Genomic DNA, 18,342 nt, shown 5'->3' with positions numbered 1-18,342 from the left:
CATAGCAGAACAAGATTCATCCAAAGTTTGGCCTTTCAAATTTCTACTCAAACTCAATAGTATGAAATACTACTAAAATAGGTCATTAAACTTCACTTTTCGTCTTTTTTTTTTGCAGGTTGAAGAACAAGTCAGCACCACCGAGAGAGTGTTTCAGGATAGACAGTATCAGATTGACGCTGCTATCGTCAGAATAATGAAGATGAGGAAGACTCTTGGTCATAATCTTTTAGTTTCTGAGTTGTATAATCAGCTGAAATTTCCAGTAAAGGTAAATGTATATTTGCTTAATTAAACCTATAGTGTTGTGCTAAACGATTAACAAAGCATGTTGGACTCTCAGTTCCTTCAGAGTCATATCATTTGTTCTACATTGCAAGTATTCATTTGCTACAAAATATATCTTTGTGTACATAAAATAAGTGTAGAAGATCTGGCAAGTTATCACAGTAGGAACTTACCTCAGATGTTCTTCATTACGATTGATTGTAGGAATGATAGATACCTAAAATTCCCACTTGCAGAGATGTACTTAAATTTTCAAGAAGGGAAGAGGAGGGTACTGCATGGAAATGGACCCATATATTCTCAGTAGTTGTAACAGTTCAGGTTATATGTCAGGATCTTTTTAAATTGATTTGAGAAAGGAAGGGAGATGGGGGGGTCGATTTGTTCCACTTTTTTTTTTTTTTTTTTTTTTTTCAGTCATTGGTTGTGCCCTGACTAGGAATTAAACCCGCAGCCATGGCATATCTGGACAGTGCTCTAACCTGGCCAGGACTATCACAGGATATTAAGGAGATCATACTATCAACTCATTTACTCATCATTTTACAAGCTACAAAGCATTCTCTTATCTCAGTAATATGTCTTTGTTGCTGTTGAGTAAAAATTCTACCCTAAAACCTTTCAGTCCTACGTATTTCTAGAAGTGAGATCTGTCCTGACTATATGTGGAGTACAGGATAAGTGAGGGGAGGGCATTATAAAGAGCTCTTCAAAACATATATACCCACCTAGAAAGAATGGGACTCGTATGACACCTGACCTTTCAGTGTCTAAACCTGCTACATGTGCTTTTGAGGTTGGAGTACCCTGATTATGTGTTACCCAGTCTGAAAAAAGAGCAGCTACCCTCTCTTTTCCTCAAGGGAGGCAAGTTGAGGTGGACCAGTGAGTCTCAATACTGAACTGGTGGGAGGGGGTGTTATCCTGCCTCAGCAATTATGGGGCTCCTGTACTATTCAAAGGCAAGGGGTGCTCCACAGTGCCCTGCACAGTCATGGAAGACTGCTGCTTACAGCATTCTTCCCTACCACAAGCCAGGGAGTGTTGATTTGCCCCCTAGCAAATGAGTGACTCAGCAATAAAAGACTGAATAGCAAGTAAATTGTGCATACAGCCATACTACCTAGTTCTGCTTTGATAGGTAACTGGGTTTCAGGCACATATTGTAAAACATGGTCTATCACTGAACAGAAAATTATGCTGTCTGGAAGATAGAAAATACAGGGAAATGCTTGCTCTTATTGTCAGCATAGTTGTGCTTTCTAACACAGCAGAGCCAGAGGGCACCCTTCATGGGCAGACATGTCATAGCTTGGATATGTCAATTCATCATCCACTTTTAGCACAGGAATACTCAGAATCTGTGATTATACTACATAGCTATAGCATATCTAGTAAATATAATAATAAATATAGTACTTAGGGAGAAGCAGCAGATGAAAACGCCCTGACACATCAGATATTCTTTCAAACAAATATGTGTTACTTAATAGGATATGCAATGCATGTGTACTCATTAGTGACCAATAATGTATTTACATTTCACAAGTATCACACACATTTCCCACAGGAAGTTGAGGGAACTTCCTGCTCTGACAAAGTCACATGGAAGCATGTTGATCAAGAGACAATATTAACATTGTTTTTGATGGAGTTTTAGTTTATTCATTTTATAATTAGTTTATAATTACAAATAAGTATGTATATACAATTGTAATATATGTCACATACTTTATGCATGATGTTATATTTCCCATGTTTGTAAATTTAATGCCACTGTAACTGGGGGTTTTGTTTTTCTTTTTTAGCCTGGAGATTTGAAAAAAAGAATTGAATCTCTTATAGACAGAGACTATATGGAGAGAGACAAAGACAATCCAAATCAGTACCACTATGTGGCCTGATGCGTCAGCCAGCTGTTTTCTTTCAGTGAAACACTGGAATGAATCTTCGGAGCAGTAAAACACTTCTGTGCTGTTGCCAGGACTTTCTGGGATTGAGCCAGCACAGATATTTTGGATTAGAAGGAAAGGCGATGATTCTTGAATAACCCTTCACAAGGCTTAAGGATATGCAAATAGCATATGTATCTTTTCACCCTCCAGTTCTTCCTCTTGTTCTTTTAGTCATTTAAATCGTTTCCATTGCTCTGTGCAGAATGACATTGAGGTTGTACAAGAAGATATTGGTTAAATGAGATTCCTTTGTAAGGTGTTGTAGCAGGAAACTGAAAGTTTGGTTTGTTTTTGTGTGTGTGATCATGAATGCACAATGAAAAAGACCCTCTATGCTGCATTCTTTAGTTACAGAGATTACTTAGATATTCCTGAAGATAAGCTATCTTAGTTGATGAACACTCAGATTAATAACAAGAGCTTTTAATTGGTGAACATTAGGAAGAAAGTCAGTGTTAAAAACTGGCTTATTGATTATGCAACCTAAATACTGGCATCTGTTTGTTTCATTTATTTTCAAAAAGTGTTAAACTTTGGTAACTGATGTTTCTATACCGAGGTTTCTCAGTGCAACCTCCGATGTGTGCCAAGAGGACATAGGTCTGGTGTGCTTCATGAAGTGAACCCATCAGCACCTTTATTTCCACTGAATTATTTGTGAACTTTCTGTTTTAAGGATTTTGGGGGGATAGTGTGTTTGAGTTTACCATTCTAAAATTGAGTCTAGCAGTCCCTCTTTTTTTGCATTGGGGTAACTGCTGTTTGATTTCTTTTTTAATTGCAGTATTTGTATGATTGCTGTAACAAAATTTGGTTTTGTTTTTACAGTCAGGCACAGGGACAGTCATTGTTCTCTGTGCTGTAACCACTGTAAAAAGTTTTATAGGAGACTTAAAGTCTTTATTGTGAAGCAGAGGTTATTTTGTCAAAAGATTAAAAGGCTTTCATTGGCACCTGGTTTCATTTTGTGTATGTATAGGTTAGGTTAAACAGCAGATGATGTTAGTATGGTAACTATAATAAAGATACTTTTATGATAACACTTAAAAAGTACTTTATATTTTACATAATAGCATGTTTCATTTTGACTAAAAACTACCAAAGGAATTTTGATCATGGTATAAGTGTTTAAAGCAATATTTTCTGAAATATACCAAGTTTATATAATTTGATTTTGTGCTAAATTATTCAAAGATTCTGCCTTTTTGAAACATGCGTATTTAAAATGACATCTTATGGGTTTCCTATATGAAAATCCTCTTTAAGTATCTTCATTTCTATATTTGTAAATTTTCTTTTGATTCTATAATATGTGGTCTATGAAAGACCAAATAGATTTCTACTTCTTATATTTTAATTTCATTCTCTCTAGAGATTAATATTGTAATTTAATGTAGACTTACTCTGAATAAAATTAGTAAAATTGGCCTTAAAATTAATTAATAAAACTGTGGTATGCAGACAACATTCTTCATAAATCTTTAGCAATTTAAAATTCATTACTAGTACAACAGACAGAACCAGAAACGGCAAATAACTGTCACCCTCTCGGGTAATGAGTTCTTCCTGTCCTCTTTCAGAAATCCCTACTCGTGAGAACATCAGCAGACTGGTTTGACTTCGTGGTGATTAAGAACAACACACTGTACCTCCTAATTGTCTGTTTCTGTACTTTCTGTTATCAGTATCATTTAAAGATTTATTTTAGTTAAAGGTTAATATGGTAAAGCTAATAGTTTAGAGGAAATTACTGAAAAGGAAAAGGCACTTAGATGAGAAAGCTATAAAATTGGAAAGATATTTACAAATAAATGATTCCCAGAAAGCTCCCAAGAAGCAACTAAAAAGCTACGATTAAAAAAAGAATTCAAGCCCTGGCCGGTTGGCTCAGCGGTAGAGCGTCGGCCTAGCGTGCGGAGGACCCGGGTTTGATTCCTGGCCAGGGCACACAGGAGAAGCGCCCATTTGCTTCTCCACCCCTCCGCCGCGCTTTCCTCTCTGTCTCTCTCTTCCCCTCCCACAGCTAAGGCTCCATTGGAGCAAAGATGGCCCGGGCGCTGGGGATGGCTCCTTGGCCTCTGCCTCAGGCACTAGAGTGGCTCTGGTCGTGACATGGCGACGCCTAGGATGGGCAGAGCATCGCCCCCTGGTGGGCGTGCCGGGTGGATCCCGGTCGTGCGCATGCGGGAGTCTGACTGTCTCTCCCTGTTTCCAGCTTCAGAAAAATGAAAAAGAAAAATAAATTAATTAATTAAAAAAATAAAAAAAAAGAATTCATACCTAACCTGTGGCGGCAAAGAGATAGAGCGTCAAACGGAACACTGAGGTTGCCAATTCCAAACCCCTCGGCTTGCCTGGTCAAGGCACGTATGAGAAGCAACTACAATGAATGAGTTGAGGCTTCCTGCTCCTCCCCCTCTCCTTTCTCTCTCTCTCTCTCTCTCTCTCTCTCTCTCTCTCTCCCCCCTCTCTTAAAATCAAAAAAATCTTTTTAAAAAAGAATTTCACGCCTGACCTGTGGTGGCGCAGTGGATAAAGCGTCAACCTGGTACGCTGAGGTCGCTGGTTAAAAACCTTGGGCTTGCCTGGTCTAGACACATGTAAGAGTTGATGCTTCCTGCTCCTCCCCCCTTCTCTCTCTCTCTTTCTAAAATGAATAAATCTTTTAAAAATTTTCAAAAAAACCCCATAAATCTATGTTCAAAATATTTACTATGTGAAAATTTGGGGGTTTTTTTTGTTTTTTGCTTAGAGAGACAGGAAAGGAGAGAAATGAGAAGCATCAACTTGTAGTTGTATCATTGATTGCTTTTCATATGTGCCTTAACCAGGGGGCTCAAGCCAGCTACCTTAGGATGTTGATGAACCTGCACTCAAGCTGGCAAACCTGCACTCATGCTGGTGACCTTGAGGTTTCGAACCTGGGACCTCAGTGTTCAGGTCAATGCTCTATCTACTTACTGTGCCACCACTGGTTGAGGAGAAATTCACTAATTTTTTAATTGTACACAAAGTTTAACAGAAAAGTCAAAATATAATGGCCATTTTTTTTAATAGCAACAAAAAGGGATAAAATTAGTAACTATATTACAGGGGGTCCTCAGGTTACAACAGCCTCAATGATGTTTTGAGTTTACGTTGCTCACTCCCATAACAACTTGAAAAAATTGAGACATGAGTGTTTCAGCTCACGCCATTAGCATCATACTTATGGACTACATGAGCGAAATAGTTTGGTTGCAGGTGCCGGAAGAATATGCAGTAATGTAGCATGTTTGTGTTTTTATGTTCTAGATTATGATTTTACAACTCATGTTAGGATAGGTAAGTGACTTAGGTTAGGGTGTGTTTCGACTTACACCAAAATTCAGGTTATATCACTGTCGTAGGAACGGCACTATGTCATAACCCAAGGACCCCTTGTATATAAAAAACATTTTAAAATGCTTTATACTTAATACATTTATAAGCAGTACATTTATAAAAGGCATACATTTATTTATGCGGTATCTTAAGGTGTCAAATGTCCCTTACTTTAAAACAAAATAGACAAGGTGATCCTAAAGTTAAAACAGAAAAACAGATAGATAGGTAATAACTGTCAAATATTGTTTTAAAATCTATAATATGCCTGACCAGGCGGTGGTGCAGTGAATAGAGCATCAGCCTGGGATGCTGAGGACCCAGGTTCAAAACCCCGAGGTCGCTGGCTTGAGTGGCTTGAGCGTGGGATGACAGACATGACCTCATGGTTGTCAGCTTGAGCCCCACTCCCACCCCACCCCACCCTGGTCAAGGCACCTATGAAAAGCAATCAATGACACAACTACAAGTTGATGCTCCTCATTTCTCTCCCTTCCTGTCTCTCTCTTTCTTGGCAAAAAATAAAATAAAAAATTTCACTTAGTGATTTTTTTTTTTAAGATAGACTTATGGGGTTAACACCTATGGTGCCGCAACCATGAGTTGATGCTTCTCTTCTCCCTTTCTGTCTCAGTCTCTAAAAAAATTAAAAACGTGTAACACAATGTAATTTAAACACCAATGCTGCTGGCAAATAAATGGATTTCTGGAACCAAACAATCCATAAGTACAAAGGGGCATCTTGTCAAGGAAAGGGAGAACCACACATAATGTTGGGAAAATCTGGTTACCACCTTGAAATAACAAAGTTAGATTATAACCATTTTTTATACTAAAGTTCCAAGTGGTCAAAGATTTAAGTATTAATAAAAATGAAACCATAGGCCCTGCCTGGTTGGTGCAGTGGATAGGACTTTGGCCCAGCATGTGGATGTCCTGCGTTTGATCCCTGGTCAGGCACACATGAGAAGCAACCATTTGCTTCTCTTCCCCTCCCTCACTTTTGTCTCTTCCCTTCTCTCTCCCCTTTCTCCCTCTGATAGCTCCGGTTGGTTGGTGCATCGGCCTCAGGCACTGAGGATAGCTCTGTTGATTCAAGCATTGGCCCCCAGATGAGGGTTGCTAGGTGGGTCCCTGACCAGGCTAATATGGGAGTCTGTCTATCTCCCCTCCTCTCACTTAAAAAAAAAATGAAGCCATAAATTTAAGGTACATTTTTTTATTATCAGAATGGAAAAAGTCTAGTCACATAAAAAGTTAACATCCATTTAAAAAATAACACTCTTAAAAGTCTACATGGGGAAAATTTAAAAGCCTGGGAAATTTTTTAATAAAAATACAATTATTTTAGTGTGCACAGAATTCCAAGTTAGCAGGCATGAGACCCACAAACCATGAAATAAGTACAATGTGTTTAAGATGCATTTTTCAGAGAACAGGAGCAGAGATGATAACAGTGAGTACAGACTGCGATTTCAAAAGAGAAATGAAACAAGGAGGAATACAAAGGGGTCATTTTGAGACGAGCTTTGTCCGCAACTGCCTGGAGAGAGCTGTACTGACCCAGGAGGGAGGATGGACAGGAGAGGCCCTCACCCACCCCTAGGCCTGGCATTTGGATGCACCACAGGCTTGGGTGGGAGTGGAAGCAGGTGAAGGACAAAGCCAGGCCTGTCCTTGGGGATTGGGGTGGCTGAGTGCAATGGGGGGAGAGGGACTGATTAGGACAGCTAGCCCTGGAATCCAATTGTGAAGATAACTGGGAGGGTAAGTAGGTATGTGCTCACTGAAGGGCTGAAGAATTGGGTTTGGAGGGAGCTCAGACTGATAGGGGAGCCCCAAAGTTAGAAATTTGGATTCAGGAAGAGTAAGTAGCTTTTCAGTTGTACTGAACAGGAGATGTGTAAGGGTTAGGAAATAGTTTATCTGCTTGCTAGTCTCTCTTAATGGTTCCCTGGCTTTTACTTTGAAATGTAGGGAAAAGTTTACATTCGCAGGAATGTCAGGGAAAGCTTACATTGGGGAGGGGCCCGACAATTAGGGGAGTTTAAATCACAATAGTTGTTTGTAAAAGTCTAGGGCAGGATGCACTGTGAAAAATTAAGGCCTATAAATTAATTAAAAACATAGTTCATCAATCTTAAATTTTTACTTTGTATCCTATGAAAACAGGGAGTCTTTTCACGGATAATTCCCAGAGGCAGATGGTCCCAGAGAGGCCAGGTCCTGGCTGTTCCTGGGAGACACCTGACCCCAGCTGTCTTGATTTACCAAGAACATCAGATAGGAACATGCTGATTAGGCGTCTTACATCAAAAGAACTTGCAGAGGAGACATTTCTGCAGCTGACCTCCCACCTCCTGCACATTGTTAGGTGACTGACTTTTTACTTTTTTTCCTCTTTTTCCCCTGAACCCTATAAAAACAGCCAGCACCAGGACAGTGTTAAGGCAGCTTTGTGGACAGGACTCCCCTGCCTTATCAGGGTACCAGTATTTCTGAATTAAGACACTTATACACTCAGTTCAGTTAGTTCGTCTCTTTGATCACAACAAGCTGTCCAGAAACTGGCTCGTTCCTGTATGTAGGGCCAGTAGTCGTGGCCATCGAAGCCATGCACATGCAGTTTCCCATTGAATTCGGATAGACAGTAAAGAAACAGAGAGGCCCTGGCCTGTTGGCTCAATGGTCGAGTGTCGGCCTGGCGTGCAGGAGTCCTGGGTTCAATTTCCTGCCAGGGCACACAGGAGAAGCGCCCATCTGCTTCTCCACCCCTCCCCCTCTCCTTCCTCTCTGTCTCTTCCCCTCCCGCAGCGAGGCTCCATTGGAGCAAAGATGGCCCGGGCGCTGGGATGGCTCCTTGGCCTCTGCCTCAGGGGCTAGAATGGCTCTGGTTGCAGCAGAGCGAAGCTCCAGATGGGCAGAGCATCGCCCCCTGGTAGGCATGCCAGGTGGATCCCGGTCGGGCGCATGCGGGAGTCTGTCTGACTGCCTCCCTGTTTCCAGCTTCAGAAAAATACAAAAAAAAAAAAATAGAGAAGCCAGAAAATGGTGGGCCATTCCTTTACTCAAGTCTCGCACTGGCCAACAAGCACACACAGGGAAAACACTTCCCTCTTCATTCAGAGCTCACAAAGCCCTTACCCATTATCCAGTTCCACAACCAGGAGAATCTTCTCCGGTTCCTCCTAGAATCCAAGGCCCCACCAGTCTCAGCTGAGCTGCCAAAGCCCCTCAGCTCTGGTTCCCCATCTGCACACCTCTTCTCTGCACAAACTGACTTCTTCTTCAGCACTCTGCATTCTCTCTGCTCTCTCTCTCTGCACACATGGCTTCTTTCTCAGCACTCTTCTTCTCTTTCTCTTTTCAAAACTTTCAGGCATGAAAACCTCTCCTCCAGCAAACATTAGCAAAACAATGGCCCTTCCGAAGCAGGAAAGTAATTTGTAATTTCACAGACCACAAGTACCTGGTGCTGCCCAACCCCCAAAGCAAACTATAAGCGAGCCAACATAAAAATCATATTTTACAAACTTATTTGACCAACACTGTAACAATATCAGCAATTATAAGAACTGGGGAAAAGGGGGTGGAGTGGGGGTTGCAGTGAAATAAAAGCTGGGAGGACAAGGACCAGATGGGTCAAGAGTGATGAACAGCATAGAGAACTGCCAGGAGTGAAGGGCAGTGACCAAGTGCCCGGAGGTGACTGCACTGTGAAAGGAAAGTCATGGCTCCTTGGTATGTGCTTCAGAGAAGCAGTGGTGGAGGGGTCAAGGAGTGGAGAAACGATGGCCTGTGGGCAGCAATGAATCACTGAATAAAGCAGTCTTTAAAATTCACCCAAATAAAAAAAATTTTAAATAAATAAAAAATAAAAAAGGCCTGACCTGTGGTGGTGCAGTGGATAAAGCATCAACCTGGAACGTTGATGTCACCCGTTCAAAACCCTGGGCTTGCCTGGTCAGGGTACATATGGAAGTTGATGCTTCCTGCTCCTCCCCCCTTCTCTCTCTCTCTCTCACTCTCTCTGCTGCTACCACCTCTCTAAAATGAATTTAAAATTTTTTTTTAATTCACTTAAATTTTGTTTTTTAACAATATAGAACACTAAAATAGTGCTATGGTGCTACTACTATTTATATGTGTGTATACACACGTATGTACACACAGACATATGAGAAATGACAGGAAAGAATAGAATAATAGCTACCCCTCTAAAATGGAGTTCTGGAAGGCTAGGAAAAGGTAAGGGAAACGTTTCATTGCAGACCCTTCTGTACTTACTTTTTAATTTAAAAATAATTGTTTTATTTTTAATTAAAGTACTTTTTATTTTAAAAATTGTTACTTGATTCTTTTTTTAATTTAAAAAATTATTTTATTTTTTAAATTAAAAAATTGTTACTTCCTTCTGTACTTTCTGAATTTTGGTCAAAACAATGTTTGTAAGATTAATCAGTCACAAATTGTAGAAAAACATAATGGCTCCACCTACTATATCCTACAGCAGCTATTCCTACCTTAAAGGACCAAGGAATCAGCCTCACCTGTGGTGGAGCAGTGGCTGGAGCATTGACCTGGAACACTGAGGTCGCAGGTCTGAAACCCTGAGCTTGTCTGGTCTAGGCACATATGGCAAGCAGTGAACAACTAAAGTGAAGCAACTATATTTCTCATTCCACCCCCCTTTGTAAAATCAATAAATAAAACCTTTAAAAAAAAAGACAAGGAATGAGCCAACCCCAAAGAACCCCACTTCCCCCTCCTCTCCTCCTCTGTCTAGTCAATTTTAGTTCTCTTATATTTACTTTATTGTAAATAACATACTGAAACCTTTATTTATTTTTTTCTGTGACAGAGCCGGAAAGAGGGACAGATAGGGACAGACAGACAGTAAGGGAGAGAGATGAGAAGCATCAATTCTTCATTGCGGCACCCTAGCTGTCCACTGATTGCTTTCTCGTATGTGCCTTGACCTGGGGGGGCGACAGCAGAACAAGTGACCCCTTGCTCGAACCAGTGACCTTGGGCTCTAGCTGGTGAGCCTTGCTCAAATCAGATGAGCCCACGCTCAAGCTGGTGACCTCAGAGCTTCGAACCTGGGTCCTCCACATCCCAGTCCGATACTACATCCACTGCGCCACCGCCTGGTCAGGCTGAAACCTTTATTTTTATATATATATTTTTAAAGGTATATATTTTTTTTATTTTTTTTTTATTCATTTTCTTTTAGAGAGGAGAGAGAGAGAGACAGGGGGGAGGAGCTGGAAGCATCAACTCCCATATGTGCCTTGACCAGGCAAGCCCAGGGTTTCGAACCGGCGACCTCAGCATTTCCAGGTCGACGCTTTATCCACTGCGCCACCACAGGTCAGGCCTGAAACCTTTATTTTTTAAAAACGTATATTTATTGATTTTAGGAAGAAGAGGAGAGAGAAGAGGACCATCCATCTGTTCCTGTATGTGCCCTGACAGGGCACTTTGGGATGATGCACTAACCACCTGAGCCATCTGGTCAGGGCTAAACCTCTATTTTCTTGATCCATAAAATTACTGTTTCTCAGGAATATCTAATATGAAAATGAGGAAATGAGGGCCCGTATTTTCCCCATGGTTTTTCTCCTTTTTTCTCCCAATTTCTGACAGCCCTTGTCAGATTACTTTTATATTTATATATTTAATAATTAAACTACATATTTTATCTAAAAGTTGAAGACTCAGAATGGCATTGATGATATAATATTCACCCCAGAAGCAAGAAGTGTGCCTAACCCAAGATAGTAAAATGTTAACACCATACCGATGCAACTCAAAGAATATTGTAAGCATCAGAGACAAATAATGTCTCTTTTTGATACTCCATCAAATGCTCAAGCTCATGCCATGTTTTAGCTTGCTTTGTATTTGAACTATGGCATTCTTGTCCAACTTTTTGTTTTCCCTGGAGTTTTAAACTGCTATTTTTTTTCTTTTCTTTTTATAACAGAGACAGAGAGAGTCAGAGATAGGGATAGACAGGGACAGACAGACAGGAATGGAGAGATGAGAAGCATCAATCATTAGTTTTTCGTTGCGCATTGCGACACCTTAGTTGTTCATTGATTGCTTTCTCATATGTGCCTTGACCACAGGCCTTCAGCAGACCGAGTAACCCCTTGCTCGAGCCAGCAACCTTGGGTCCAAGTTGGTGAGCTTTTGTCAAACCAGATGAGCCCACGTTCAAGCTAGTGACCTCGGGGTCTCGAACCTGGGTCCTCAGCATTCCAGTCTGACGCTCTATCCACTGCGCCACCGCCTGGTCAGGCAAAATTACTATTGTTGACACATAAAACACATGCTTTGTCTTATCACTATGATACACTTTTTTTTTAGTGAGACAGAAGGACAGACAGAAAGGGAGAGAAAAAAGAAGCATCAACTCATAGTTGAGTCACTTTAGTTATTCACTGATTCATTGAATGCTTTCTTATACATGCCTTGATGGGGGGAGGGGGTCTCCAACTCAGCCAGTGACCCCTTGCTCAGGCCAGTGACCTTGGGCTAAAGACAGTGACCTTAGACTTCAAGCCACCGACCTTTGGGTTCAAGCTAGCAACCATGGGGTCATGTCTATGTTCCCATGCTCAAGCCAGCAACCTCGCATTCAAGCCAGCAACCTCAGGGTTTCAAACTGGGTCCTCAGCATCCCCAGTGGACACTCTATTCACTGTGCCATCACCTGGTCAGGATAAGATAAACTTTCTTATTAAATGATTTGCACGAATCCAACTTCTTAAAGACAGTTTCCTCAGAACTCTCTGATGTTGTTTCAATTCAGATGATTACAGAGCTATGGTCCTGGGATTTCCTGTTTCCATCCCTGTTTAGGTCCATTCCTCAGATTCCCAAGTCTCCCTCTGACTTCATTTCCTGACTTTTCTGAGAGAATGCTGGGAGATAAACTCTCTGATTCCTTGCTTATCTGATTTACTTAGCATTTATGCTTAATAGTTTAGCTTTTTATAAAATTCTAGCTTCAAAATCATTTTCCTCAGAACTTTGAAGGCACTGTTCCATAGCCTTCTAATTTATAGCTCTAATATCTGATATTATTATTATTATTATTATTATTATTTTTTTTTCTGAAGCTGGAAACAGGGAGAGACAGTCAGACAGACTCCCGCATGCGCCCGACTGGGATCCACCCGGCATGCCCACCAGGGGGTGACGCTCTGCCCCTCCGGGGGGTCGCTCTGTTGCGACCAGAGCCACTCTAGCGCCTGGGGCAGAGGCCAAGGAGCCATCCTCAGCACCCGGGCTATCTTTGCTCCAATGGAGCCTCGGCTGTGGGAGGGGAAGAGACAGAGAGGAAGGAGAGGGGGAGGGGCGGAGAAGCAGATGGGCGCTTCTCCTGTGTGCCCTGGCCGGGAATCGAACCCAGGACCTCTGCACGCCAGGCCGACGCTCTACCACTGAGCCAACCGGCCAGGGCCCTGATATTATTTTGTTTGTTTTCTTTTTTTTTTTTTTTAAAGAGGAAGGTTTATTATGTGATGTTAAGTCAGTACTTTCTTTTTTTTTTAAATTTATTCATTTTTTTAGAGAGGAGAGGGAGAGACAGAGAGAGAGAGGAGAGACAGAGAGAGAGAAGGGAGGAGGAGCTGGAAGCATCAACTCCCATATGTGCCTTGACCAGGCAAGCCCAGGGTTTCGAACCAGCAACCTCAGCATTTCCAGGTCAATGCTTTATCCACTGCGCCACCACAGGTCAGGCTGACATTATTTTTTAACCTGATCTTTTTCTCACAAACTTTTGTAATCCAGTCCCATGTTTTGCTCTTTCACAAGAACATATCTAGAGTGGAGCCCATTTTTATTTGCCCTGCCAGTACTCAGGGAACCTCCTTCCTCAGAAGACTTGTGACTTCCTTCTGTTCTGGGAAAAGTTCCTCAATTCCTCTGACACTGCATTTTCCTCTCACTTTTTTTGCTCTCACTTTCTTTAAGAATTTTTGTTAAGCAAATAGGCCAGATGATGTTATAATGAAAACCCAGTCCCGCCCACAGTGCACTGTTCCATTTTTGGTTTTGGTTTTTCTGGCTGGCCTCTGTATCGGATTAGCATTTGACTTTTTAATGCTAGAACATCTTCGTGAAACTCTGAGGGCACTGATTTAAGTTTTTAAAGTTCTTTGCTCTTCCCTTGTGTCTTGGGTAGGGGTGGTAAACTACTTCTGTAAAGGCTTTGTGGGCCACATATAGTCACTGCTATATATTCTTTATGGGTGGAACAGAAATCACAGAAGAAGGGAATTTTAAGGAAGAAATATAAGGTCTACCAGAAAGTTCTGTCCGTTTTTGGAATAAAACAAAATACAAATTTTTCTTACCGTCAATAAACTTTATTAAATAATATATTTCGCCTGACCAGGCGGTGGCACAGTGGATAGAGCGTCGGACTGGGATGCGGAAGGACCCAGGTTTGAGACCCCGAGGTCGCCAGCTTGAATGCGGGCTCATCTGGCTTGAGCAAAGAGCTCACCACCTTAGACCCAAGGTCGCTGGCTCCAGCAGGGGGTTACTCGGTCTGCTGAAGGCCCGCGGTCAAGGCACATGTGAGAAAGCAGTCAATGAACAACTAAGAAGTCGCAATGCGCAACGAGAAACTGATGATTGATGCTTCTCATCTCTCTCCATTCCTGCCTGTCTGTCCCTGTCTATCCCTCTCTCTGACTCTCTCTCTGTCCCTGTAAAATAAATAAATAAATAAATAAATAAATATTTCCACACCTATCTTCCGAATATGGTCCGAAATGGTTTGCTGAGCTGAATTAAGCCTTTCTGCGATCTGCGATGTTGTTAGAAAAGGATCTTGCTCTAACATGGTCTTAACAACATCGTCATCGATCAAAGATGGTCATCCAGAACGTGGCTTATCAGAAAGGTCAAAATCACCTGTTTCAAAATTTTCAAACCATCTTCTGCATGTCCTATCAGAAACTGTACCTTCACCAAACACTTTCAATAAATTTCTATGTGCTTCTGTAGCATTTCTTCCTTGTTGAAATTCGTAGAAAATACAGTGGCGTAAATGAACTTTATCAGTAGCCATGGGTACACTATCGCTTCACACATAAAACTAACGTGAATCAACTTTGTTTTAATTTGCTATGTCAGTAAGTATACATTAAGTGATATAGAGAGGCACACATGTGCCAAAAAAATGTGCTTACGTGTCAAAACTTGTGATAGAAACGGACAGAACTTTCCGGTAGACCTTATAGTAAAATGTAATGAGAACTGAAAAATGTCCAGTCTTTGTGGCAACTAGGGGCATTACAGTCTGATTGTGGGGTAGGAACAGGTTCAGCAGGGTGCAGTTTGTGGTAGCTTGAATCAGAGACAGAGACAGGGAGTTTCTTTTGGATGATGAAATTTGAGCAAGTTTACAGACTAAGAGAAAGAAGCTAAGAGAGAAACAGAAGGGAAGAATTTGAAAATAGGGTAAAGGAGTAACTGATGGCTCAAGTTTCTACAAAGATCGGATAGAGTAGATTCAAAGCCCAGGGGTGTGTGTACTTATATATGTGTATTTACATATATGTTTGTATGTGTATCTGTGTGCATGAGTGTATGTTTGTGCTTATATATATATGTGTTCATATTTGTACATGTACATTTGTGGATGTGCTGTAAGTGTGTGTTCTTGCTAAGACAAGAGGCCATTATGTAAAGGTAGGTATAGATGCAGTAAATGTGAAGTAACAGGATGAAAAGCTGAGGCTATTTTTTTTTATTTTAGAGAGGAGGGGGGAGAGAGAGAGAGAGAGAGAAGGGGGAGGAGCAGGAAGCATCAACTCCCATATGTGCCTTGACCAGGCAAGCCAGGGTTTTGAACCAGCAACCTCAGTGTTTCCAGGTTGACGCTTTATCCACTGTGCCACCACAGGTCAGGCAGCTGAGGCTATTTTTAAGTTTCCAATATCAGTGATGTGTGGGAATCAAGGTCAACTGCTAAGTAAATTGAGACAGCACTGCATTCTTTTAAAAGCGAACACACTGCTCTCAGTTGGCTTCCCAGTGACAGAACTAGCTAGTTTCGAGGCACTGAGTCAGCAGAGATAAAAGTTTAAGAGCTGGGGCTTTGAAGTCAGAAAACCCAGAGATCAAAGCCTGGCTGTTACCAACTTGGTGTCCTTTAGAAAATTACTTAAGCCTGAGCAGGCAGTGGCGCAGCGGATAGAGCATCAGACTGGCACATGCAGGTTCGAAATCCTGAGGTTGCTAGCTTGAGCGCAGGCTCATCTAGTTTGAGCGAAGCTCACCAGTTTGAGCCCAAGGTCGCTGGCTTGAGCAAGGGGTCACTTGCTCTGCTGTAGCCCCCCAGTCAAGGCACATATGAGAAAGCAATCAATGAACAACTAAGGTGCCACAATGAAGAATTGATGCTTGTCATCTCTCCCTTCTGGGAGGAGGGAGGGAGGGAGGGAGGGAGGGAGGGAGGGAGGGAGGAAGGAAGGAAGGAAGGAAGGAAGGAAGGAAGGAAGGAAGGAAGGAAGGAAGGAAGGAAGGAAGGAAGGAAGGAGAGATAGAGAGAAGAAAGAAAGAAGAAAGAAAGAAAGAAAGAAAGAAAGAAAGAAAGAAAGAAAGAAAGAAAGAAAGAAAGAAAGAGAGGGAGGGAGGGAGGGAGGGAGGGAGGGAGGGAGGGAGGGAGGGAGGGAAAGAGAGGAAAGAGCCTGACCTGTGGTGGCGCAGTGGATAAAGCGTCAACCTGGAAATGCTGAGGTCGCCAGTTCGAAGCCCTGGGCTTGCCTGGTCAAGGCACATATGGGAGTTGATGCTTCCAGCTCCTCCCCCGCCCCTCTGTCTCTCTCTATCCCTCTCTCTCTCTTCCTTAAAAAAAAAAAGAATAAATTTAAAAAAATTAAAAAAAAAAAAAAAGAGAGGAAAGAGAGGAAAGAGGGGAGGAAGGAAGGGAGGAAGGAAGGGAGGAAGGAAGGGAGGGAGGGAGGGAGGAAGGAAGGAAGGGAGGGAGGGAGGGAGGGAGGGAGGGAGGGAGGGAGGAAGGAAGGAAATGAATTACATAAGCCTGACCAGGAGACTGACTACAGTGAGTCCGTAAACTCATGGTGCACTTTTGACTGGTCACAGGAAAGCAACAAAAGGTGATAGAAATGTGAAATCTGCACCAAATAAAAGGAAAACCCTCCCAGTTCTGTAGGATGATAATGGCAGCATGTGCGCATGCGCAGATGATGACATAACACTGTGTATACAGTGGAGCAGCCCACGGCCATGCCAGTCAAGATGTGGATGGTACAGAGGAAAGTTCAGTGTGTTCTGTGGCTCGCTAAATTCGAATCCGTGACCAAAGTGCAACGTGAATATCGGCGCGTTTATAACGAAGCGCCACCACATAGGAATAACATTACTCAATGGGATAAGCAGTTGAAGGAAACCGGCAGTTTGGTGGAGAAACCCTGTTCTGGTAGGCCATCAGTCAGTGATGAGTCTGTAGGGGCTATACAGGATAGCTACGTAGGGAGCCCTAAAAAAATCTGTGCGTGAGCCCACATCGAACTGCACTGAATAGGTATGAAACTGGGAGAGTTTTCCTTTTATTTGGTGCAGATTTCACATTTCTATAGTCTTGTGGCTTTCCTGTGACCGGTCAAAAGTGCACCATGACTTTACGGACACACTGTATATCAACCTCCTCTCACTTAAAAAAAAAAAAAAGAGTAAATCCAAAGCAAATAGACGGAAGAAAATAATGAAGTTAAAGTAGAAATCAAATAGAAAATAGAGAAATCAAAGAAACCAAAGCTGTTTTTTTGAGAAGACCAAGAAACTAATTTAAAATGATAAAAAAATTATCAGTATCCACAAAGAAAACAAGATAGAAGGTGACAGAGGACAATCTGACTTTGGGTGGTGGGTATGCAACATAATTGAATGACAAGATAACCTGGACTTGTTATCTTTGAATATATGTATCCTGATTTATTGATGTCACCCCATTAAAAAAATAAAATTATATAAAAAAAAAAAATTATCAGTACTGTAAGACAACAGAGCCTACAGAAATGTTATGAATTTTGCCAATATCTAATTTAGATGACATGATGAAATTAGCAAATTATAAAGATAAACACAAGAAGAAATACAAAATAAAAATAGCTCTTTATCTACTAAGAATATTTGTAATATTAACTCTTTCCACAAAGAAAACTCCAGGCAAGTGGCTTTACTGGCGAATTGTGTTAAACTTTTAAGGGAAAATAATATCAATCTTACAGTCTTTCAGAAACAGAAGAGGGAAAACTTAACAAATAATTTTATGAGTGTAGTATTATTTACCCTGATACAAAAATCAGACAAAAATATTTCAAGAAAAGAAAATTACAGACCAATATCCCTTAACCAAATATTAGCAATTTAAACCAAACAATATATAAAATCATTTTCTGCGTTCTGATTCGTCTCCATCTTTGGCGGCCCCCGGGCTGGCTAAGAGAACCCGTTTCCCACGTACCGGTTCCGGCCGACCAGCAGCCGCATAACCCCGCCTCCCGCTCTCTCACCTGCAGGCTTCCCCGGTACCGCCTCCTCTACCCCGGGCCACCGCCCACTTTCCGCCTCCAGCCGCAGGGAACTAGGCCAAGGATCTTGCAATCGGCCCATGTCACGTGGCGCAACGATCACGTGCCAGGTGGGGGTCACGCACCCGATTCCAGGTCAAGAACGAAGCGAG

At 41.8% G+C, this 18,342-nt stretch overlaps 1 protein-coding gene and 1 long non-coding RNA gene across 2 annotated transcripts in view; one reads left to right on the top strand and one right to left on the bottom strand.

Annotated features, from left to right (window-relative positions):
- CUL4A (cullin 4A) overlaps positions 1-3,196 on the top strand; it is a 64,696-nt gene extending 61,500 nt beyond the window's left edge. Inside the window, exons 19-20 of the mRNA XM_066380519.1 lie at positions 119-271; positions 2,097-3,196. Of these exons, the coding sequence (XP_066236616.1) occupies positions 119-271; positions 2,097-2,192 (249 nt within the window). The 3' untranslated portion in view covers positions 2,193-3,196. The remainder of the gene's footprint in view (positions 1-118; positions 272-2,096) is intronic.
- LOC136402762 (uncharacterized) overlaps positions 1-18,306 on the bottom strand; it is a 54,904-nt gene extending 36,598 nt beyond the window's left edge. The window contains exon 1 of the long non-coding RNA XR_010751033.1: positions 18,173-18,306. This is a non-coding gene — a long non-coding RNA (uncharacterized lncRNA). The remainder of the gene's footprint in view (positions 1-18,172) is intronic.
- Positions 18,307-18,342: the final 36 nt, after the last annotated feature.

This window comes from Saccopteryx leptura, chromosome 4 (genome assembly GCF_036850995.1).
Source record: "Saccopteryx leptura isolate mSacLep1 chromosome 4, mSacLep1_pri_phased_curated, whole genome shotgun sequence".
NCBI classification, from domain to species: Eukaryota; Metazoa; Chordata; class Mammalia; order Chiroptera; family Emballonuridae; genus Saccopteryx; species Saccopteryx leptura.
Note: the sequence above shows the minus strand (reverse complement) of the source record. Positions and strands in the feature narration are given on the sequence as shown.